The sequence below is a fragment of the Peromyscus maniculatus genome, chromosome 7 (genome assembly GCF_049852395.1).
Source record: "Peromyscus maniculatus bairdii isolate BWxNUB_F1_BW_parent chromosome 7, HU_Pman_BW_mat_3.1, whole genome shotgun sequence".
In the NCBI taxonomy this organism is placed as follows: domain Eukaryota; kingdom Metazoa; phylum Chordata; class Mammalia; order Rodentia; family Cricetidae; genus Peromyscus; species Peromyscus maniculatus.
Window position 1 is genome coordinate 108248116 of NC_134858.1, and position 24634 is coordinate 108272749.

The 24634-nt window shown below is 56.3% G+C and overlaps 1 protein-coding gene across 7 annotated transcripts; it reads right to left on the reverse strand.

The window, feature by feature from the left end:
- Nucleotides 1–120: 120 nt before the first annotated feature.
- On the reverse strand, nt 121–24634 carry Pth1r (parathyroid hormone 1 receptor). Of its 7 annotated transcripts, none has more exons than XM_015994403.3 (16): nt 22167–22188; nt 19646–19765; nt 19342–19456; nt 9177–9279; nt 7226–7360; nt 5451–5561; nt 5222–5340; nt 4975–5069; nt 4555–4750; nt 4037–4190; nt 2706–2766; nt 2302–2368; nt 1947–2041; nt 1215–1356; nt 1096–1137; nt 121–685 (listed from the first exon to the last, which is right to left on the reverse strand). In XM_015994403.3, exons 2-16 carry the CDS (start codon nt 19651–19653, stop codon nt 302–304), a joined length of 1827 nt encoding a protein of 608 aa, XP_015849889.3. In that variant the 5' UTR covers nt 19654–19765; nt 22167–22188; the 3' UTR covers nt 121–301. The 7 variants fall into 7 exon arrangements, with proteins under 7 accessions (XP_015849889.3, XP_006975585.1, XP_076433280.1 ...); XM_006975523.4 differs by lacking the exon at nt 19342–19456 and adding an exon at nt 24470–24634 and having other exon boundaries at nt 128–685; nt 22167–22223; XM_076577165.1 differs by lacking the exons at nt 19342–19456; nt 19646–19765 and adding an exon at nt 24470–24634 and having other exon boundaries at nt 128–685; nt 22167–22223.

Below are 24634 nucleotides of genomic sequence, written 5' to 3' on the forward strand. Positions count from 1 at the left end.
GAAAGCAGAGTCATCCTTCCGTTGGACAGTGCTAAATCCCCAACTCCCAGACCCTTCTTAGGGAATGAGGCTCAGGGTCCTTCTCCCAACCTTGGGGTGAGCACCCCCCAAACTCTCTCATGGCTCCTAGACCCCACCTTCCTTGAATGAAACACAGGAAGTCACACACAGCTCCCTTTTCCTTTTTTTTTTTTTTCCTTTTGTTTTTCTTTCTGGTCCAGTCCTGAAGGGACAACAATAAATGGCCTCTTGGTCCATCTGTCCATCTGTCCATGTCAGCAGCCCAGTCCCTGCTACCCAGTCACATGACTGTTTCCCACTCTTCCTGCAACAACGGAGGTGGCCGTGCAGACCCAGAGGCCTCCTCATCCAGGCCTGAGCAGGAGCCGTTAAGGAATCCATCGTCCTTGGGAACCGCCATGGTAATTGGTACGGTTTCATTCTCAGTGGCTGGAGCCCCTGGCTTGGCATGGCCAGGCAGCTGGGAGTGGCCATTGGTGGTGGTGGCAGGCAGCAGGCGGGGGCTGAGGGGAAGGCCGAGCCCCGCACGAGGGCCTACGTTGGTCACGCTGGTGTGCGACACCATCGGCCCGTAGCTGTAGCTGCTGCTCCCACTGCGTGCTTTGCGCTTGAAGTCCAGTGCCAGTGTCCAGCGGCTCCAAGACTTCCTGATTTCCGCTTGTACCTTGGGGACACAGATGGGTGGCAGTCGGGCCATGTGTTCTGCCTGACACCATCCCTGCCGTAAGTGGCAGGAGACTACTGGGAACACCAAGGTCAATCAAATCACACCCATCCTCAGAACACGGTGTTGGACAGCGGGCAACTGATGCAGCCACAATCCAAAAGCTCTAATGGTCCCAAGACGGCTGAGCTCTCAGACTAAGGACCAGGGAGACACTCTGCTATGCCACACATGGAGGAGCCCACACACCCCAGTCTACGCTGAGCCTAAATCATCTTTGCCTTCAGAGTGTGGTCAGGAGGGTTCTTGAGGAGCAGAGAAAGAACGGGGGCCAGGGAGAGAACAGAGGGACAAGACTTGAGGAGCCCCTCCCCGACTCCCCCTACCCGGCCCCTGTGCCCACTGCTTACCTCACCGTTGCAGAAACAGTAGATGATGGCGACAAAGAACCCCTGTAAAGAGAGGCGCATGCGGTCAGGACCCCACCCGTCCGCACCCCGCTCCCCAGGACCCGGGGCAGGCCACGCACCTGGAAGGAGTTGAAGAGCATCTCATAGTGCATCTGGATCTGCCAGAGCGTCCCTGAGACCTCGGTGTACGGCAGGGCCATGAAGACAGTGTAGTGGACACCGAAGAGTGGTACCAGCACCAGCGTGGACCTGAGCAGCTTCCTGGCCGGTAGGGCGTGCAGGTTAGGTCGTGTTCTTTGCCCCACAATACAGCACCTCATCCCCCCCCATCCCAGTCAGGCCCAGGCTCCAGAAGTGATGGAAAGACCATAGGCTCTGGCTATGGTCGTCACTTGGCAACCAAGTTCGGCCAGAATGGCTTCTGCCGGGGGCAAAGTGTTGGGCTTTTTGGACCTGAGAGGAGACCGACCACAGGTGCAGCTGCTCTGTCCTTGGGCCCTTTGCACCTGCTGGCCTGCACTCATTCTCCCATGGCCCAACCTTTGGGTTTCTCCCGAGTGGATGTGTTATTAGAGCCAACCGCTATCCACCTGCCCCTCTGATTCCTGAATCCAGCTGTTGGAGGGTGGTTGGTGTGTACCACACTAGCAGGCCTGAGCTCTGGGGCAAAGCTTGATACCAAGTGGCAGGGCACCACCCAGCACTGCTGTGCTGGCAGGGGTTGGGGGTGGGGCCGCAGAGCCAGAGGCTCCTCTCACAAGCTCAGCCATAGGACTTTTGTCCTCTCGGGTACACGGTTCTGGCAACCAGTGACCTGAACTCCACCCCGACTCCAAAGAGCCGGAACTCACCGGTACTGCTGCCTCGTATCACACCGGCCCGCATTGGTCTCCCGAAGCTTAGTGGCAAGCACCCGGATGATGTTGATGAAGAGGATGAAGTTGAGCTGTTGGAAAGAGGCTGCGTTGAAGTCTATACCCTAGTAGCATGGCACAAGGGCTCTTGGACCCATGCCACAGGCTCTACTCTGTCACTGCATCTTTAGATGGTTCCCAGGGCCCTCAGTTTCCCCATCTAGACTGGAGTAGGGATCATCTGGTCTTCAGGTCTTTGGTTTCTGGTCCTTGGGGTCCAGGGCCACTGCAGACGTTCTTTAGGGCTAGTCCCTGGGGCTCTTGCCCATACTGCCCCCCAACTCCTGCTCACCACAACAGATGCCAGGATGGGCACCTGAATGATCCACTTCTTGTGCCCGGAGCTCAGGTCCCAGCACCTGGAGCAGAGTGGGGTGGGGAGAGGGGATGAAGCATTAGCCATTGGTCCCTTCCTTCTCAGCCAGCCAGCATGGGCCCCAGAGTTGGCCTGCTCTGACCTGAGCTGTCAAAGAACAGGACCAGTGTTGCATGGGTCCAGGCCCGAGGCACTCCAGGCCTCTTTGGGAGTCGCCTCCTATAACTCTGAAGTGGTTCTTGGCTGAAAGCTGATCAAAAACCTGAGGCTGGCACTGCTGGTGCCAGGGGTCTCCATAATTCGCAGAAGAGGGAGCCAGGGTACTTCCAGCCTATGTCAAGGTCCCTGCCCACCCTGTAGCCCTCCGCTGCTGGACCTACCCTGTGTTGGCCAGGGTTGCTCTGACGCCGACCCACACAGCCACGAAGACGGCTGGAAGACCTGTGTGTACGGGGAACAGTGTGGGGGTTGTGCATTTTGCCCCAAACCCAATGACTTTCCTCAGCTCACTGCCTCCACCCCTCACCCGAGGCACATGGCTATTTAATGCCACCTGAGGTGCCAGACCCATTTAGGTTCCGTGCTTCTTGTGAGTCCCTATGCATGCCTGCTGGGCACATGCCGAAATAATGTGGTATCAACACCTTATCCCAGTTCATTCTGCCCTGGGCTTGGAACTTCCATGGGGAGAGAGCCAGTGAGTAGCATCTTTCTGTTCTGAAACTCCCTCTCCAAGCCTGGCATGAAAGGGCCTGGCCCTCATAATGAAGGCAGATAAAATGGAGTTTGTCATCAGGGGCTGGGCAGAGGCCATAGGGAACCCCAGGGGCCCGACACACGCTAGTCTGAGAAGGGAGCCCGGTTCCCCTCCCAGCTTTATTCCTAGCCTCACGGATCCTTGGAGGGAAAAGGTGTCACCTGGGTTTGTGGTAAGGGTGTGACATTCCCAGATCACAAGGTTCTGTGTGCTCCCTAATCCACACGTTTCCAGCCCACCCAGACACCTTCTAGCCCAGGAGCTTGTGTTAGTTCCTGGAATCAGGCCCAGACCTGCCCAGCTCTGGGGCTTGCCATGGTGAGGTCAGGGGCAGGGCATGTGCCAAGGGCCAAGGAGGCGGTGGAGACTGACCTGAGGGCTTTCTGGGTGCTGAGCCCAGGAGGCTCTAGCCACTGGCCCACCCCTCCACAGTCTGGCAGCTTTCCCCAGGGCCCAGCCAAGCTCAGGAGCTGCCAGCAATAATGGACAATTATCAGTAACTAGATCCCGAGCCTGAGGAGGGCTGGTAGGATCGCAGCATCCCAGGAATCCAATGCAGAGAGGTTGCAGAAGCTACTGAGCTGCTGGGCCTGTAGCTCTAGACAGCGGGGACCTCACCCCCTGGTAACAGATGTGAGCCCCTCCACAGGGGTCTGGGTAGAAGGAGGGTCTAGATGACATCCCCAACCCCAGGCTAACTAGTGACTGAAAATCCCATTCTGATCCCAAGTTTAACCTCATCTCAAACCCAGTAATTATCACCCTAAAGTGAGCTGAAAGGCCCAGTCCCGCCAACAGTTCTGGGTGAACCCTGCCCAAAGCCAACTTGAGTCCCCTAAACCTAGAACAGGGACCAAGTCACAGCAGGATGGGCAGGCCTCCCGCCTGCTACAAAATAAGAGGGACAGGACTCCAGGTTCGCCTGCACCCTACCCGCCACACTGGTCTCCGTACCCCAGCCAAAGATGGTGAAGCCCCACAAGTACTTCTTCTCTGAGAAAAAGGCCATGAAGATGAGGCTGTGCAAGTACAGGCCCTCCACCAGAATCCAGTAGTAGTTGGTGGCCAGGAAGTAAAGGAAGAAGGTCACAGCCACGCGGCAGCCAGCCTAGGAGACCAACTGGAGTTAGGCAAGAGGTAGAGCCAGCCTGCATCTTACAGGCAAGGTCTGGTCTGAGTTAGGTGGGAAGGGAGAGCTTACTCTGGGTTTCCGGGTTAGGACCTGGTGTGGGTATGGGGCTGAAAGCTGGCTGTCAGCAGCGGGTGGCCAGGTGATGAAGGGGGGTGGTTGGGGCACGCCAGTGTGGAGGGAAGGGGGGCACTAGGAGCCGTTAGCAGTAAGGCTGGGAGCTGAGCTGAGCTGTGGAAGGGTCCCTGTGGGATGGGTTTGCAGGCCTGAAGCTGTGGGAGATCGCGAGAGACAGCTGGTACAAATGGCAGGCGGGAGCCCGTCGGGGCCCAGGGGCACTCACGTAGCCGACGGCGGCGGCGGCGGGCGGCGGCGGCACCTGCGCGATGATGTGCAACTCTTCCTCTGTGAGGCGCTCGGCCTCATCCAGCGTGAAGCCAGAGTAGAGCACTGCGTCCTTCACGAAGATGCTCGCGGCGCGCAGCATGAACGACAGGAACATGTGCATGTGGATGTAGTTGCGCGTGCAGTGCAGCCGCCTGCGGGGCGTGCGACATCACCGTGGGTGAGGGCACCGGGGGTGTGGGGAGACGGGGGAGCAGCGGTGGGCAGGAAGCTGGGCTGTGCGCGGTAGGTGGGGACATCACGCCGCGGGGATGGAGCCAGTCAAGGGGGGAGAAGGGAGGCACGCACCCTGGACCCCTCCAGCCCCACCCCTCGCCGTCTTTGCCACGCCCCTCGCCCCGCCCCTTGCCCCGCCCACCTAAAATAGGCTAGGATGAGCACAGCCACGGTAAGGGAGGCGAGGGACATGGAGTATCCCACGGTGTAGATCATGCCTAGGCGGTCAAATACCTCCTGCGCAGGTGAGAGACAGAGAACTGGGGCTCAGGGTGGGCACTAAGAGCAAATTGGAGGACAAATTTAAGGTTGCTGGAGAAGCAAAGGCTAGGAGTGTCGGCTGGGGAGAGGTTCACTAATGGGGTGGGGGTGGTGTTAAGGGTTCGCACCCGTTCCCGAGTCTCATTCGTCATGAATTTGAGGCACTCGCTGTAGTTGGCCCATGTCCGGTTGTGCCCGGGAACCACCTCCCAGCTGCCATTGCGGTCACAGCGTCTGTAGGCATGGCCTGTAGGGTCGTGGGGCGGTCAGGGCAGGCAAAGGCGTCTGGAGCCACAGAGGCCCTGCTCTCCACTCGATGGTATCCCCCTGGTTCCCAACCCATTTGGCTAGCCTCACCTTTGTGATTGAAGTCATAAATGTAGTCTGGACAGGGCACGGCCACCACTTCACCTGGTGCCCCTAATGGCCAGCAAACGATGTTGTCCCACTCTGGCAGGCAGGGGCGTCCTGTGCCCAAAGAGAAAACAGAGTGGGGGATACAGAAGGAGAGTCAGAGCCATGGCTAAGGGACAGGGACAAGAACACACTTGTGGTTTGACTCCCACAGGGGCAATATGCCCTGTGACTGGAAGCTTCAGGTTTAGAACATTCTGGAAAGAATATATTGAGCTCTTATTTCCTCTTGTTCCCTAAACCCACTGGCTTCAGAGAACTTACTGTAGCCCCTTTGATGAATACTGACGTGAATCCCATTTTCCAGATGGTCTGGAAAGGGACAAGAGATGGATAACATGTTGAGGTTACATGCCACAGGCCTTGACCTCAAGGCCTCAGCTGGGCCTTTTCTCTCTGCTCTTGGTCCCACCTTCTAAGTGTCTCTGAGGGGATTTAAAAAAAAAAAAAAAAAGACATTGTTTCACTATGTAGCTAGACCAGGCTGGCCTTGAACTCAGAAGGATCCACCTGCCTCTGCCCAAGTTCTGGGATTAAAAGCAGGCACCACTACAACCAGCCTGAAGAAGAGCATTTTCTCAGATTTTTCCCCCAGCTTGGAGGCTCCCTATGTGACCCTTCCCTAGAGACCACAGAAGAAGGAAGTCTGGTTCTCAGTGCCAGCTGGACTCCGAAATCACTAGGCTCACACAGCTGTCCACTCTGCATTTCCATTTCCTCATTGGGAAGTTGACCATATCAGCCTAGACGTCTACCATCCAGGACTGCACAGAAGACCATGACCAACCACCTCTCAAGAGGTGTACAACCCTCCAAATCCAGTGGTAATGGGGTTTCAAAGGACAGTGATACGGCCCACTCTGGAGTCCTGGCAGCCATGCTGAATGACCTCAGAGGGTCCCCGGCCTCTAGATCACCCACATTCCATCCCAGCTTACAGCCCCCTTCTCTCCCCCTGCAAGACTCTGACCACAGGACTCTCTAACCTCCCTGGAAGGCAGCCTTGATGGCTGGACCCGCCCAGCTCGGTGAAAGGCTCTCTGTCCTGGGCGCCATATTCCCAGCCCCACCCCGCCAGGCCCACAATTCCCTCTGGTCCCTGGGGAGCCACAGGGTGACCACAGGCTCCCAGATGTGGCCCATCTGGAATCTGCTGCCCACCCTGCTGGCTCTAACTGGCCTTGTGGCCACAGCTTGGGCTCTGTTTGTCTCTCCTCACCTCCCTGAGGCAACCCTGTTCCTCCCTCTCTCCTCTTCTCTCCTTGTCCCACTGTCTGTCTCCACCCCTCTGAGGCTGCCCTACCCTCTTCCCACGATGTGTCTTTCTGTGCCTCTGTTGATATACCAAGTACCAGACTTTTGGTTTGAGCATCTTGTTCCCTGTGTCTCTCTACATCTCTCCCCGACTCAGTCGCTCAGGACTGTTCTCTCTATCTCGGTGGGTCATGGGTTTCCTGGAGCTCTGGATCCTCTTCTGGGGAGTGCTGGGTGAGTCTACTGTGCACATTTTTTGTGTCTTGAAGTCACCCAGCTGACCTGCCTCCCCAATCTCGTGCTCCCCCTTTGGCTGTCTCCTGGCCCGTTTTCCTGGGAAGGGAGCTGTGGTCTCTGATTTCCCATAGGAACCCACATGACCAGGACAGAACAGTGGGGACAGGCGGATCTGAGCCTGTCAAACGGCTCCTGGGGAGGGGTAGAGGATGGGGGGACAGACGTACCTCGGCGCCTGCTGCCAGTGGGCACCTCCTTGTTCTCTTTAGACTCAGGGTAGAACTTTCCCGAAGCCTTCTCTTTCCTGGGCTTCCCCGACGTGGATGCTGGTGTCCACCCCTTGTCTGAATCCATTATGTTGGCTGGAGAAATCAGGGCAGTTCTACCATCAGCTGTGCTGTACAAACAGCCCTGGGTTGTTCCCTGGCCCGGCTCCCGCTTTTTACAATGTGCGGCTGACTGTACCAAGGATGCCGGTACTCAGGTTGTCGGGCGGCCAGAGATGAAGGATGAGTGCGTGACTCAGAAACAGACAGAGAGACAGTCAGGAAATAAAGTGGGCCAGCAGAGGTTCAAATGGGCATAAATGCCATATGGAGCCAGGACCACGAAGGAGTGAATGGCCCACCAGAGGGCGCATGGCAAACACTGGGAGAGATGGGGTGGAGAGGTGACGGTGAAAACCAAGTCAGGCGGCTAGGCTAGGGTATGATGCAGGTGAGGAGGCTGGCAAAGGAGGGACCAAGAAAGAGTAGACTGCACTGTGTCAGGAGCGGACGGACGGACGAATGCACCCACCCTGTCCTCTGCCCTCCGATACTCGAGTCTGGCTTTGCAGCTTCTACAAGTGCCCCCGAAGACACCACCTGAGCTGCAGCCTGGCCTTTCTGCCTCCTTAGCTGGGAAGTCCTCACTGTCTGACTTGTGTGACTTCAGCTATAGTCCAAGCCAGGGTACCACCACCCCCATATCAGGCTCCATGGGGAGCTGACTCCAGGCAACCTGGACTGGGATGAGAATGGCTGTCAGCATTCCCCTGCCTCCACCCTCGGGGTGGGGTTCCATGGTGGACGAGGAGTCAGAGATGTGCGCACACCACAGACTCCACAACTAGGAAGAGAGCCAGGTTTAGGATCAAACGAGGGGGCTCATCTGCCCCTACCCTTGATGCGGCTGGGAGCCACAGGTGGGGCCAGGGTAGGCGGGGCTCTGCATGCAGGGTGAGTCCTGATGAGTCTGAACAAGGTCCGCGTGCTTCACAGAGAATCTGTCACCGTTTGCTTGTGTGCTGGGGGCGCACTACTGCTCTCTCCCCGTAACCCAAGGGCCAGCACCGGGGAGAAAGCTGCTCTGGAGGGCGGTGAATCAACGTCTGGCCTCCTCTGTGAGGAGACCAGCTGGCCTTCAGAAGCCTGGCTGAATGCCAATGCTGCTTCCAGGAAATGGACTCAAGGAAGGGGGTGCAGAGGAGGCACCTGAGGTAAGGAGTCAGAACTGTGACTGGATGGGTGATGCTTCCCTTCCCCATGGTAATGGTCCCCTAGAGATGCTGTGGGGACCCCCCCCCCCAGCAGGTCAAACATCCTCTCCAGGCTATAGGCCGAGTCACACACACCCATCCCTGTCTCTCTATCCTACCTACCCCCATTTCTACCCTAGAGCTCCTTATCCAGATGGTCTCTCTCAGAGACCTCCCCATCTTTCTAGGCTATCTTTTCTTTAGGGAAGTTGGCTCAGCCCCCCTGTTAAGGCCCTGCACCCTCAGCAAAGCTCCTGGCTTGCCTCCCCCACCCCTTCTAAATCCCCTGGGCCTTCCCATCTCCGTCTGCAAACAAGACACCCACTTACCTTTCGGCCAGTCTGTCCAAAGGCTATTCTCTCTCTCTCTCTCTCTCTCTCTCTCTCTCTCTCTCTCTCTCTCTCTCTCTTTCTCTCTCTCTCTCTCTCACTCACACACACACACACACACACACACACACACACACACACACACACGGGGAGAGAGGGAGGAGAGGGGTATGGGACATGCTGATTTCATTTTAGGCCTTTACTCTGGCTGGTCTCCCTTTATTAAGCCCACCCTGAGTTAACTCCTCCACCCCTCCCCCACCGTCTCTGCCTCCTGGATCCCCACCCGTATGCCACGCACCCCCAGCCACCCCATTCCCCCACTCTCACCTGCCTTGCGCAGGACTTCCTTGAGCAGCTTGTCACACTGGGCCTGGGCGCGGTGCAAAAGGAAAATCTGTTCCTCTTTGGTAAAGACATCGTCGGCGTCCACCTGCCGAGCCAAAGGTCAGACTGTAGGCAGCATTTCCAGGTGAGGCAGCTGGTCCCAAAGTCAACCAGCCTCCCGGGGATTTCCCCCTCCGAAGGTGCTCCCTTCAGAGAGGCTGGGGGAGGCCTGCCCCACGGGGGGCACCTGCCTTACAGAGCTCCCCTTTTAAAGTTCTGGAGCCATGGCAACACCACGGTTGGGACCTGCCCCTTGTGGGATGCAGAAAGGGATGGTGGCTGTCCCTATGTCCAGCAGTAACCCAGCATCCATTGCCAGGCTTTGTCTAAGTCCATTCCCCCGGGGCACATGGGAACGGATGGAATGTCCCAGGATGGAGCCTCCCAGGATCCTGGCTGCCTGCTGGGGACCTGGGGTTGGATCTGGAGTGCTGAACTCTGAAGGAACAAACCCAGCCTGAATTCCTTCAAGTCTCAGGGCCTCTGGGGACCATGGCAGTCACCATTTTCCATCCTGGCCCAGCACCCAGTCAGTGCTTTTCCCAGTAAAGGGCAGGGGTCTCACCCTCCCTTCTTGGGGTCTCAAAGAGGGAGAGTGGAGGAACCGCTGGGAGACTAGCTAGGGGACTCGCCAGATCCCCACATGCAGCACTAGGGACGTTCATCCCACGGGAAGTTCCTCCACCCCAGCAGATGCTGCCGAGCTGTGTGACCAGGCACAGGCCTTTGCTCCTGCTGACCTCTCCCCAGGAATGTTCCCATTCTCTTTCCACTCTATACACCCACTGGGACCCAGCAACATCATTTTAACCAGGGAAAAGGGAACAGCGTAAAGGGTACGGAAGAGTCTCTTGCTGAGCTGGTGGCTACTGGAGAGGATCTGAGTCTCCCCTGACTTGGAAGCTGGAGCCAGCGTCCTGCCTGAGAGCGGTCCCTATCTCGACCCTGAGTACGACCTCTAAGGGCTCACACCCCAGGATAGGCTGTGATGCTCTGGGACAGCCCAGGGCTGTCAGACCTCTCGGCCCTGAGACTCACCTAGAAAGGCTGCCTCCCCCTTAAACCAGAGAAGAAGCCTGATCTCCCAGAACAGGCAGAGCGGCAAGCCCGTGCCCGGCCGTGTAGGCGGGTCTCTTTAGTAAGGGTGGAGCTACGAGGGGCAGAGAATTTGGAGGCCTGGAAGGAAGGAGGCGGGTCAGGCTGGGGGCGGGCGGGAGGGGGCGGACGGCCCGGGTCAGGGAGTCCGGCTGCAGAGAGAAGTTAATTGACCGCGTCTCTTGGCGGCAGCAGCTCGGGCTTCCAGGCCAAGGAGTCTCCAATTGGCTCCGCGGAGCTGAGTCTTGCTGGTTTTACTTAGCGGAGGCGCGCGAGCATCTCTGCGCGTGCGTGTGACTGGCCGCGCACCCGCTGTCTGGCCAGTGTGTAAACTTCTGTGTGCCCCATTTCTGTAAGTCCTCACATAAGAACCGCCTAACATGTCTATTTGGGCCCCGAAGCCTGATGTGTTTGTGAACATGCACGTGTACATGCTTGTGGACAAAGGACTACGTGTGGGCTTCCGGGAGTGTTGTGGAACTTCTCAACATGCATGCCTGTGTCTGCTGCTTCCGGAGCCTGGGTCTGAAATGGACTCTTGGGACGCAGCTAGTCTTAACGCCTAGGAGTCCCAGGAAGACTGAAGTGGATTCCAGTGTGCTGCTGACCCCAGGCCGCTCACTGTCTTAACCACACCTATGGCAGAGCTGGTTGGTGCAAAGTAGTAAGGACCAGCTAGGACCAATTGGCTTGCTAAGATCCAGGGACCTCCAAAGCCACCCTGTCTGACACTGGGGGTCTGGCTACTAACGGGTCCGTTTCTTACCCACCTCACTCCTATTACAGTGTCTACTCACTACCATTCATTCTATCATTGTGGTTAATATCGCCATCAATTACCACCCTTCCATTAGCACCAACATAACCACCACCACTGCTGCCAGTACCATTCCCACCATAAACACTGTTACCATTAACACAGCCACCATTACCATAATCATCAATGGCATATTCGAGCCAACACCACTACCACCACCATCACTAAAGCACCACCACACCACCTCCAGAATGGCTACTACCACCATCTGCCTACCCCATCACCATCAGGACCAGAATCAGCAACATCAGCACCATCACCAACATTACCACCTGCCCATAACCACCATCTGTAACGCCTTCCTGTCATTTCTCCCGCCCATATTCATTTGTCTATGACCCCTTCCTTCTGCCCATCTCCTCCCCTCCCAAGATACAGAATCCACCGTAGTTTTCTCCCAGTTAGTGGCGCGCTCTTGAGTGACTGACTGGACCTCCCATTGGTCTCTAAAGACTAGCTGATGCATTAGCTTCCTAATGGCTGGCTAGGCACTGATGTGACCAGGGAGTATAAGCTAATGGCCTAGATTAGAGGGAAGCGGTCATGGGTTGAGAACTGTCCAGCTGACAACGGAGACTGACCACCGTGCCCACTCAGGGGCCTCAGGTGGGGGTAGGGGTGTCTGTTTAACCTTCCACCTTTTGTCAGCTCCCCGTTTTACAGTCTTATCTGGACAGGGAAAGCCATATGCTTCTAGCATCCTCCTCCATAAGCCATCATCCACCCCCCAGGACTATGGCCCTGTCTCTGCCCCCCCTCTGGGCGTTAAGACCTACTTCTCTGTCACCCCAGTCAGAACGGAGCTGCCACTCGGGAAGCACTGCCGCTCAGAGTGAGGAAAGTACTTCTCCAAGGGGAAGAGGCGGCCCTGTACCCAGAGTGTCCCGGCCTCAGAGCACAGCTCCTCACGTGGAATGCCCAGATACCCTTACTGTCTTTCAGCCACACCTCTGGGATTCCCTGCTAACACTGGAGACTTAACCCCACCTCTACCACTGACTAGTGTCTCTGGCAAAGTTGCTTAAGCCCAGTGCTTTAGATCTCCTGTACAATCAGAGTAACAGTAAGGCTACTGTGGATTTCAATGAAGTACTGCATCCAAAGCCTGGGCAGGGCAGGCTGAGGAAAGCTGGTTGCCGTTATAGCTGCTGTGAGCAATGGGACTAATTCACCACTCCCATCCCACCCCAACCCCTTTGTTTACAGGGGTCCACAGCAAGGGGCTGGGGGGCTGGGGGATCCTAGAGAGAACTGAGGGCCAGGAATGGGGTCAGTGCTGGGTGAGGTGTGCCTCGATAGCTCCCTGAACCCACATCATCATTCAAGGTCACTGAGAGACCCCCCAAGTTTAGGTTGGACATAGGCAAGATTATCAGACCTCTGTCCTGGTCGAGGAGGGATGAGAGAGGAGCTGCCGTCAACTCTCGACTAGGACTAGCCCAGACATCAACACTGTCTGCGGCTCCCCCCCCCCCCCCGCCCCAGCCCAGTCGTCTGCTTCCCCTCTAAGAGTGCCGTCTTCTTGGCACAGCTCCAGAGTACTAAGAACTCAGACCAGCATCTTTTTAGATCCAGAATCTGTATCTTGGGTCTCAGGAACAAGATGGAGGAACTAGGGGTTGGGTCATGGCCAGATGCCACTTAGTCCATACTCACCAGTGAGAGGGTCACCAGCCCTGGCACCAGGTGTCCCGCATACGGTCTTGCACTTTATGGATTAGGGCTGACAGTCTCTCTGCCCCGCCTGTCATAGTACCCTCTCCGGCAGCGCAGCATACAGCCTTCTCATGCACACACAAGCATGTTTAGAGTGTGTGAACTTGCAGGGGTGGCATACAACTCTAGCCTTGAGCTGGGAGGGCAGCCTGCAGACACTGAGGCAGGCTCGTGAGGGAGGCTCCAGACAAGACACAGACAGACAGGGGCTGAGTGGCATGCTACTTACAACCCCGGATGTTGCTGACCCCATTGTAGAGGATGTGATGTCAAGGGACCTGGTGTATTTTGTCCTCCCCAAGCGCAGGTGGGGTCTCGATCTCGTGATCTGAGATCTTCCAGTTCTGCATACTAGGCTGCAGGTGGACACTGCCGTGCCTGGCTAAGATGTTCTGATTTAGCTTAGCTCCCAGGGAGCCCCTAATCCGGATGGTGAAGCGGGAGGTAGCAGGGTGCAGACCAAGGCTGGTGACGGTGATGATGGCAGAGTCGGCGGTCCATACCATCACCAAATGAGGCCACGCCTCCTAGCTTCCTCCCCTCCCTGCCACATTCTACACGTCGGCATCTGTGACCTCAGACATGTCAAAATTCTACCCCTCCAGACAGTCCTGGAGGAAAGGAAGGGGTCTCTTTTTCAGTTGACACTTCTCCTTCTGTGCAAGGGGCATCTATGGCCTAATATTTTCTTAGCAGGATGCCCTCTTGGGTCACATCAGCAACCCCCTTGCCAGTGTCAGCCTGGTCCCCTAAGGGACAGTGTGCTTTGCTTCTTTGCCTGCCACTGGTGAAGGCAGACATATGTGGTGTTTGCCCCTGGAGGTTCCTGTCCCACGAGACCCTCTGTGTCTGCTGGCACTCATGGCCACCTCACCTTCTACTACATACCCACGTTACAAAAAGGGAGACTGAGGCCTGGAGAATATTTAGAAGGAGAGGGCCAGGAGCAGAGCTAAGGTGCACTTTATACCAAAGCAGTAGTCTCAGAGCAAAGGACATACACAGCTACACGGATGCTGTGGCACCAGCCATGACCCCATCTCTCCAGCACTCTGGATTGCATGTAAGCTTTGCTGCATCAAGCAAGCATCCACAAAGGGGACTGGTTCAGTGGTAGAAGTAGCCATAGAAGTGAGAGGGGCCACAGATGTTGGGATGCAGCTGGCCCCTCTAACTGGGCCTTGGTGTCAAGTGAGGATGTGAACGACTCCAGCAAAGTGAAAAAGAAATACCTGGCTCTCAGGAGATCCCCTCGTGACCTCGTGGCCTTCCTGCACCCCTTCTCCAGGTTCTACTACTAGGACCCATACTGGCACCTCTCGCCATTTCCCATGCCATCTGGCTGGGGACTGTTCTTTTGTCCCTTGCTGCCCTCTGTCCATCTGGCTGGCCACGGCAGGCTGGGACGGACTCCTCATCCTGCCCCGCCACCACTGACAAGTGCTGACTTTTCCTCCCCCTTGCCAGGCCTTCCTGAACAGGCTGCCTGTGTTTGGGGCTGGGAGGGGCTGGGGGGAGGCACTGTGACGCCTCTCATCCCAGCCAGCCAGCCAGCGTGGCTGCCTTTGGGGCAGGCGGTGGGATGGAGCCTGGGATGGCAGAGCTGGCTGCTAGGACAGGGTGGATCTTCACAGGCAGCCTCTACCTGAGCTAGGCAGGAGGACCAAGGCCCAGAAGGATGGGATGCCCTAACCTAACCCTAGCCGGGTCAGCGGAATGGGATCTCACTAGCTCTCAGCTCAGGTACAAGATTGGCCCCAAGCTGGGGTTCTAGGGGACTTGAGAGGTCTCCGGTGTCTGTGAACCTGAGCAAACTTTGCACTGTCTCCTAGTCAGTTTAAAGACAATTTCAAGGTTCTGTGAAAACCCCACCATACCTTTTATTTTTCCCGGGGCTCTCTGAAATAGCTGCCTTCCTGATGTGGTAGCTGGACCAGGGAGTGTCCCCAGAAGGCCCACAACAGGAATCTGGGGGAGGCTGCTTGACGCCTCATTAAAACATTCCAAAGAAAACCCAAGTTCCCGGGAGGGCCTGAGCCCCCTCTTCCACTGCTCTGTCCTCAGGCAGTTCTGGAAGTGGGGGGGCGGGGGAAGAGGATGTGTTTAAGGGCAGGTGATATAAAAAGCTTCGACGAATCAATACAAGCAAGATAAATAACTCACAGAGAAGATGGGTAATAGCTCCGAGCGAGCTCTCTGGGCAGTTGGATAATAAACAAGTATAAAATCTGAAAGTCATTGGCAGAGGGTAAATTAGGATGACAGGAGACACCGTTTTTTTTCACCTATGAAAATACTAAGATGAGACAAAAGGGCCCCTCACTGCATCCTGTGAAACAGAGCCGAGCAGGGAGGGGGCCCTGTGGTCAGTCCTGGTGAGTATAAACCAGCACAGCTTTTTAGAGGGCAATTTGGCCATGCCTATTAAAATGAAAAATGTGCATGTTCTCAGACCCAGCAAAGACAAATTCTAGAAATATCCTACCGGGAAATGGTCACATGGAGAACCAAGAGGGCATTTCAAGGAGCTTCTTTGCTACCATCTGGAACTTCTCTCACATGTACACACTCATGTGCACACACATGCATGCACACACGCACACACACAGAGACACACATACACGGATTGTGGAGAAAGGATCTGAATGTGCATTCCTCAGGAATGTTTAACGAAGTTCAGACTTTGGAATAGTATACAGGATTAAAAAGTACTTGGAGAGATGGCTCAGTGTTTAAAAGCACTGGCTGTTCTTCCAGAGGACCCAGCTTGGATTCCCTACAGCATACAGTGGCTCACAACTGCCTGTAACTCCAGTTCCAGGGGATCTGACGTCCTCTTCTGGCCTCCACAGGCATGGCATGCATACAACGTACAGACACGCACACAGCCAAAACAGTAAGCATACAATAAAATAACTTTTAAAAACCGGTTTTGGAGGCTGGAGAAATGGCCCTGTGGGTAAGAGCACATACTGTTCTGGCAGGGGACCCAAGTTCTGCCCCCAGCACCCACCGCAGGCAGCTTAAAACAGCCTGTAACCCCAGCTTCAAGGGATCTGACAGGCTCTTCCGGTCTCCTCAGGCACTGCATAGATACACAAAAACCCACACACCAACACAAAAAATATAAAATACGTATTTTAAAAGACTTATAATAACAGATAGGAAGATACACCTTTGGGTACAATGACGCACATGTCACAGAGCCCTATGGAGAAAGCTTGCTGGACTTATTTTAAAACAAACGGAAAAGAAGCGACATTCCTCTACTTGCTATGTATACAAAGAGGTGCCATCTGAAGCACGGGGAGAGAGACGGAGACAGAGGACCCTCCCCGGACTATCGAAATGTCTTTCTCTAGAAAGGGGGCTGGGACTGGACAGTGCCCAAAGAAAACTGTTCTCTCCGTGTCATTCGAACCCTTGGGCTGCGGACATGGCTCGTGGGGAAGGCACTTGCTGCTCACAAATGAAGACTGGAGTTTGGATTCCCGAACCCACATAGAGACGAACCAGACTCCTCAGGCCTGAGAACCAGCTGGCCTGGTGTGCACAGCAGCACGCCAGACAGACCTTGTCTCAAATAAGGTGGAAGGCGAGGACAACCCCCGGGCTGTCCTCAGCCTTCAGACCTACACACATGCACGCACGTGCACATATATAGAGATTAAAATAATGCAAAAACAATTATAAATAACATGTGTTCATGTATTAGTCAGGAAATAAACAATTAAAAAGGTAAGATAACAGAGATTTCATTTTTTTAAAGAAGAAACCCCAACGTGACACAGAGGGATCTCTTGCCCAGAGTTGACCCTCACCTCACTTAGAGGAAAGAATCCTCTAGAAGTCTGAGCCCTGGGTTCAAATGGTTCAGATCCTCTTCTGCCAGCCTTCCTACATGAGCCTCAAGGTCATTTCCCCATAAAGTGGCTAGAACAATGGCCAGGATGAGAAAATATATACGGCAGGTTCTCGCTCGGACTCCATGGAAAGCTACTGCTCGATAAACGTTCTTACTTTGAAAAGCAAGCACCTTGGTCTGGCAGGATGACTTAGCAGGTAAAGTGCTCTCCGTCTGAGCCTGAAACCTAAGTTCAATACTTGGAACCTACATGGTGGGAGGCGAGAACTGACTCCTGCAAGCACTCATACACACACACACACACACACACACACACACACACACACACACACACACTAAATGTTAAAAAAAATTAAGTACCTTCTGAGCTGCCCCCCTGGGCTGGTTGGAAGGGGTTGCCTGCACAGCCAGCCTAAGAGACCACACGTTCTCTGTGGAGCCCTACCCAAGGGTCATATCCCACACTCAGACCTGCCTCGCTGCTATCACATTCATGTGAGCTGAGGGTTCTCTAGGGTGCGGTAGGGTAAAGGATCTCAAAGGACAAGACCATCCTTTCGCCTGCTCAGAAGCTGTGGGCCTATCCCCCGTCCAAACTTCACTCCTTCAACGCTCTGGGCTACTCTTCTTTGTGACACAGATGGGCCAGCTGAGTCCAGCTGCGGTCAGTGTTCTCCCAGTGGGATGCTCGTTGGTACCCCAAAAACAAGATCATGGGAGAAGTGAGCACGGCCTTGGATCTGGCTACGTAGGTAGTCTATAGGTTTGGTGACAGCTGAGATAGACGGGCTTTGTCCGTACCTGTACATACACATCTGGACATAGCAGATGTGTATGCTACGGAGAGAGAAATGGGCTTAGGAAAGAGAATGGGCAGGCTGCCAGTTGTTTGCTGACTCCAGCTGAGCCCAGGGATCCCACAGGGTGGTGGGTGGGTGGGTTGGCCAACCCTTAGACTAGACCCCTTAGACCCGAAGCAGGAGATGGTCCACTGCACTCACATGACCAGCAAGGTCCCCGCAGAGCCCTACTGGCATCTGTCCTTCTGTCTTCAGCGTAGGGCCCTCCTCAACCGGGAAAATTCTCTGCATATACCTCAACTTCCACACAGAGCTTTCTGGAGTCCTAGGGGCTCCCCTCCACCACACACAGTGAGGTACAGGGCTTAGACCCCATTAGCATCAGACACACAATGGTCATAGTGGATCTGGATGAGTTAATAAAAAATAGGGAAAACACCTTCCACAGAGGGTTGTTGAGAAGATTAAACTAGCTGATCTGCGTAAAGTGCTTAGAACAATGGACTGGCAAGCAGAAAACACAGAAGTATTTGTTAAATACAAATAAGCAAACAATAGACCTGTGTGCACACACACTCACAGGATGCACGCACACGTGTGCACACACATGTCTACAACTGTGCGTCCCTCGGAAGCTTTGGGTACATGTGGACCTGAATACACACAATCCCATGGCCCGACCCAGACGCCCACAAAGCCCTGTGCTGATGGACACACAGTCACACACTCAGGATACCTTACCCATCAGCCGGTCTACCCCATGCACATGTGTGCGCACACACACAGAAGTCACTGAGGAAAAGTCTCTGGAACAGCCAGCTCAGGCCGCCAAACTTGTCACCCTGTGTACAAGTTCCTTTCTGGGGCAGTCTTTGAGCTAGAATAGGGGGGTTATGGGCCTGGTAAATAGAATGTGGGGGACCACAGAAGGAGAACAGCGAACTGCAAGGTTGTTCAGCAAAGTTTCTCATGCTCTCTTTTCACAGATGGGCAACTGAGGCATGGGGAAGGACAATCCAAGGTCACACAAGCTGTAGGCTGAGCTGGAGGAGTCCCAGACCTCCCCTGTCCTCGGATCGGAGGCTCTGTCCTGTGGAGGAAGCTGCTTGCCTTGTCTCTCTAGACCTGGGTCGGGGTTGGGGTACGGAGGCAACAAGACCTTAAAGTCAGGCACAGATGCTGATTCCAGAATGGGTTGGACAATTCAGATAGGATCACTGTGGGATATGAGAGGATGGAAAATCTCCCCTCTCTGGGAAATGGCACCCAGACCCTAGCCCAAGATGGGATCACGATTCCCCTAAGTGTCTCCAGCTCTCCATTGGTCTTTGCTGTCCCGAGTCTGTCCCTGCCGGGGTCAGAGCTCTCACCCCAACCCTTTGTCTCTCTCTCTCTAGCCCTCTTTCCTATTCTATCTCCTGGTCTCCATTCTCAGACCATGCACAGTACCCCCAAAGATCAGCTCACTCGCCAGACTACCCCACACACAGCCCGTATCTTCTGCAAGGTGTACTGTGAGGTCTGTCTTTCAGGGGACCTCCATACCACACCACACCCACCTCCCCGGGCAAACGACTTCCACTTCGGACAAAGCTGTCCCATCAGTGCATACCTCTGTGTATCTGTGGGATCCTGAGAGCTGGAGGGGGATCTACACCCTATCCTCAGTCTATGGGATTTTCAGACTTCTTGCACACAGCTTTGAGCATCGGGTGCAAACAAAACTTGCGAAAGCAAAGGCCCCCAACGCAGTCTATGGGACTCCACACCCAGAGCCCGCTGGATCACACTGTCACCATCGAAAGAGATACATACGACCAGAGCCGTGTGCTCACAGAAGCATGGTGTAGGGAAACTCCAACCACAGATTTCCAGACCCAGGACCCCAAGCCAAGTCTTCAGAAGTGGGGAAACTTCAGGCAGCTGAAACCTACGGTAATTAAGACACCCCAACGAGAGCAGGCACCAGGATTCCTGGTTCACAGCGGCGGAGGGGGGGGGGCACCATCCCAAAGTTCAGACTATTAGGAGAACCCAAATCTTTGCGCCTACACTCTCCCAGGGACCCCAGAGCAACTCCAGGATTCTTGTGTTTGAATGTAGACGGAGAGAGACTTACCAGCGCATATGCGGAGCTGAGCACTGGGCAACAGAGCAGGAGCGCCAGGCCGGGTGCGATCCGGGCGGCCCCCATCGCCACCGCCTAGGGCCGCGTCCCTCGGGGCAGCCGCCGCCGGCCCTGGTGATGGTTGGAGGGTGCAGAGCTGTGTCAGGCCGGGCCGCCCCGCCCACACCCCGTCCTAGGGGACCCCGGCGTCCGGGCGGCCCGAGGCCCCGGAGCCCGGTGCGGGGCCCATACGCCGAGGGCGAGCGAGAGAACCAACCGGCGCAATGGAGAGAGGGAGGGCGGAGGGAGGGAGGCAGCCTGAGGCCGGGCGGGCGGCGGGCGGGCGCCGAGCGCTGCTGAGCGGCCTGTCTGCCTCGGAGCGGAGAAATCACATCCATATGGCTGGGCCCCCCGCCCCCGGCCCGCCCCCCCGCTCCCCTCCCGCGCCGCCTTTTCTTTCTTTCTTTCTCTCTGTCTTTTTCCCCCCTCTTTGGGGGGAACTGGGAGCCGTGGCTTCACTCCACGCCCAGTGGGGGAGGGGCGGGGGAGGGGTCGGGGTCGCGGTCTGCGGGGGGCGACCAGGCTGTTATTTTTAGCTCCGCGGCAGTGGGCAACAGGGGAGTCGGGGCGGGGCAGGGGACGCGTTTTGAGTTGCGCGGGGCGTGCAACTACGGGATGCCATCCCGACTTTTGCAACGACACTGAGCCCTTCGGTGTTCCTGCCGCCAGCTCCGGGCTCTCCGGAGGCACTGCGGCCGGGCTCCCCAGCCCAGGCTGGACCCCCATGCCCTTGGCAGCCACCTCCTGCACCCCATTTGCCATCCTCCGAACCCGCGCCGCGTGCGCCCCAGCGGCACGAGCGCTTCTGCGGCCCCGGCTCTGGGGCAGCCCGTCTGCTTGTCAGTCGGTCTCTAGCTAGCGTCGTCCCCCCCCATCTCCGAACACTGCCCCCGCCCTCGTTCCCCGGCCTTGGCCTCTGCTATTCCAGCGGCCCCAAGCTCGGTTTCGGTCACTCCCTCGCTCCCCCCTCCCCTCCTCTACGAAAACATTTGCAAGTTTCCAAAAAAGCCACCGAACTGAGCGGCGGCAGCGGGCTGGCGACTCCACCGGGCTCCGAGGAGGCGCCACAGACTGACACCGAGACCGAGCAGCCGGGCCCGCCCTGGCCGGGCCCCGAGTCGCTCCTGCCCCACTCCGGCCTCCCGCGCCCCGCGCGCCCGACCCTACCCCCCAAGCCCCGACTTACTCCGAGCACGCCGCCGCGGCCCCCGCCTTGCCATGAATGTCGGGGCCCCCCCGACAGCCTCCCCAAGCCAGCGCCCCGTCCGCGGCCCCGGGGGGACTTCATGGAGCTCTCGGGATCCCCCCCTGGCCTGCCTGGCCTCCTGAGCCCCCCGCCTGGCCGCTGCTCCGAGCCGCCGCCCGCCTCGCGCGTCCCTCGCCTCGGCGTCTGCCGCTCCCCTCCCCCCGCAACCCGGAGCCTCTTCCCTCCCCCGCGCCCTCCCCGGACCTCCTCCGCCCCTGCCCCCTCCACCGCCTCCCGGGCGGGTGTGTGGAGGGCAGAGCCGAGCCCGCCGCCCCCCACCCCGGGACATCTCTCCAGAGACCCGGCCCGGGGTCTTTCGGCAGAAGGATGAGTGTTGGGGGCACAGAGTCTAGGGAGCTCTGACATCGGGACCTGAGAACCGGGGCTGGGACGCTATCCCCGCTTTTGCTTTATTCTCTCTCTCTTTTGGAAAAGCACAGACCACCCATCACCCCAGATCGTCCAGCCCTAGCGATGAGCAGGCGGGCTCCAGGAGCGGAGCCACTGCGGAGGCCGCCTAGTACTTCGCACGCCTAGGGCCACTGTCCGTGCACCGTGGGGTTCCTGTTCTGGCTGGGTAGGGACCCTGGGGAAGCTGCTCCACCTCCAGCCAGAGTCGGGCTATGCAGCCAACGCCCTCGCGTCCCGCCCCGCCCTTGCCAGGTCCTCCATCCTCTGTCCCATCCCTGGTCCTGGGGTGTAGCGATCCCAGAACCGCAGAGTGCTCCTCCTGCCTAGGTCTGGAGCTTAGAGGGGTCCCTTTCCAGTCTGGGTATCTTAAGATGTCTCGACCGACCTATCGGCTGCTTACCAGGCATCTCCAGCTCTCCCACCCAGCCCAGTTCGGGCGATTCGAGGCTACAAGATTTGGGGCGCAGCTAGGACATCCACTCTTATACGTCACCTCCCTCCATCACGCCGGCTCCCAAATGCTGGTGGCTGTTTTGGGACCCTCGACGTGGGTAAAGAGAGAGGAGTGGGGTGTGTGTGTCTGGAGGTTGAGGCTAGTAAGGGGAGGTGGAGTTTATGTACTCCATGCTGGACCCCTGGGTCCTAGACCTTGGACTTCCAAGCCTACCACCTCCGTGAGTACCAGGTAGGGAGCATCACGCAGCAGAGAAGTTTGGGAGTGCTTGGAACAGAGGAGCAAGGAAAGGCCTGCTGAAAGAAATGTGGTGCCCTGAAAAATACCACCCAGTTAATTGACACCCTTGCTTACTTACTTACCAATTCTGGGTCTGAATCACTAGGACTCTCCGGGGGTCTTGGTCTCAGTTTTGACATCTGCAAAATCGGGGAGATGACCAGCTTACTCAAAGGGACAAACTGTGCACACCCGTGAGCTGGGGGGGGGGCTCCCCACAAGCATTCTATGCAAATGAGCTCAGCTCTCCCCGACAAAAAGCCTTTTCTCCATCTCAAGGAGCCCCACCCCCCCTCCCTCGGTGAGACAGGAACAGGAACTCACAGGAAGGCAGTGTGGATGTGAGTTCCCGTTCTCACGTCCACACTGCCTTCCTCAAACGTTCTTCTGCCATGCCCCTCTTCTGTGCCCACTGCTCTTGAGTTTCTTGTCCTGGTGTTCAAAGCCTGCTACTTCCTTCAAAGTGACTGTTCCCGATAGGTGCCGTCTGCTGGACTTCTGGCCTGCTCACGCTCACACCTCTGTGTGGTTCTTCTGTTTCCCAGTCAGGATCTCACTCTTCAGTTTGGTATGGAGGACACTCATCCCTACTCCTGTCCCCACATCCTCAGTAGTGCTGGGTGGGAGTTGAGGTCTCTCTTGTATGCTATGCGTGTTCTCTGAGAATGGAAGAACACAGTGCTATGCTTTGATGGTCTCTGTGTTACATGTTTCTAAATGACCCAAGTTTCATGTGACGGTGACGGCTGTCTTTTCCCTTGGTGATGAGAAAAGAACATACTGGAATCAAGAATGAGAGCCATCTAGGAGTTGACCCGGCAGAGTTCCTAGTTCTAACAATAGAAACCTCTTGACTTGTACATTGGGCTGGGCATGGTGGTGCACAACTTTAATTCCAGCACTTGGGAAGCAGAATCAAGCAGGTCTCTGTGAGTTCGAGGCTAGTCTGATCTATATAGCAAGTTACAGGCCAGAGCTACATAGTGAGACCCAGTCTCGAGAAAATGAAACAACAAAAGAAAGCTAAGCTTTGCCCTTGGGTGGACCAGGGTGGGCTGTGGCAATCCCTAGGGTGCTGTGATGGTCTCTGGGTCCCCTCAGGGCATTTCCCTAGCTCTGTCAAGCACCTCACCCCAGAGTTCCCTACTAGACATTCCACACTATGATCACCCAACTCACCCTCAGGCCCCTGGTTAAACTGCCACCTTCGGAATGGGGCGAGGGATCGCATATTAACTAGTAGCACACCAGGGTTGGGTAGCGCCAGCCCTGCCCTTTGGCTGGCATGCCCTGGGCTGTCCGGTCAGTTTCTGCTTTGTTTCAGATCAGTTTTCAATGGAGTTGGGAAAAGTAAGGCTGGGGTAGGGAGTGGGTCTGTGTTTTTCTCTTTGATCACCAGCTGGGACTTAGCAGGTGGAGATAAGATGGTCACCCTAGCTCAGGACCAGAGCAGTGTCTGGACTCTGGCTCCACCTCTGCTGGTGTGGCAGCCTCGGACGGATAGGCCTCTGCTGCTACCAGTCTGAGTAGGGCTCTAGCCAAGGTACACAGAACCTGGGACCACTTGGATTGTCAGACTTACAGTTCTTCCAGCTCTGTAGTCTGGCCTTACTCTCTCAGAAAACCCCTTGTCACCTGCCTGGAAGCTCTGTGGAACCAGGAGCCCACATCTGGTTCCGAAACACCACCCTTCATCCCCATACTTCATCCCCAACTTAGCTCCAAAGTCACTTGCATGCTAAGATTAGCTCTTCTCCCAGACTGTTCTGCCCCCACAATGAACCTGACCCCAGGTTAAGCCTTTATCCCAGTCTGATTTACAACCCGTGGCTGAACCCTGACCTCAGACCAGGATTCCTCCCAGGTTTCAAACCCCAGACATTTCTCTCGTTACCCGGTCCCTCTGGAAACTTTTGGAGCCAAGGGGCCAGTATAGGATGGGGTGGCCAGGCCATAAGTGAAGCAAGGTGCCACTTTTACAGCCATTTCGGCTGCTCATAAACACTCCCCTACCCAGCTGAGTCACTGAAGGCTTCCATAGCAGCTGGCTGGGCAACCCCCCTGCTCCTGCAGCAGGGTCTGGCTTCTCACCTCCAGGAAGGTGGAGGGAGAGAGGGAGGGAGGGAGGGAGGGAGGGAGGGAGGGAGGGAGGGAGGATGGGGGTCCAGGAGGCCAGGAGGCTTTGTCTCCATCAGGACACACTCCAAAGGCTTCTGGGGGGATGGACTTCCTCTGGCTGATGTCATGGTCACAGGTGCCTTGCTGTCGTGGACATCAGGTCCTTGTCTGCCCCAGGGCACAGCACAGGCTTACAGCAGAGGCAACTTAACCTTGTTTCTTTCTCCCAGCTTCAGTTACGCCTCCCCACTCCCCAAGTCCCACTTACCTGGAATCCACAGGTCTTTCGAATGTGGCCTCAGGTTGAGGAGCAGACTCAGGTTGGCCATGGGGAGGCCATGGGAAACTCCAGAGAAGATACTGCAGCTCAGGCCTGAGCAAGGGCGCTGCTGTTGAAGACAGGAAAAGGCCCGGGTCAGAGCTCTGGCTTGCA

Coding starts and splice junctions, on each gene's coding strand:
- Pth1r (XM_015994403.3), bottom strand. Junction 9,280..19,341: donor GTGAGCACACGGCTCTGGTC/GTATGTATCTCT, acceptor TTGGCTCGGCAG/GTGGACGCCGACGATGTCTT. Junction 1,357..1,946: donor GATACGAGGCAGCAGTACCG/GTGAGTTCCGGC, acceptor CCTACCGGCCAG/GAAGCTGCTCAGGTCCACGC.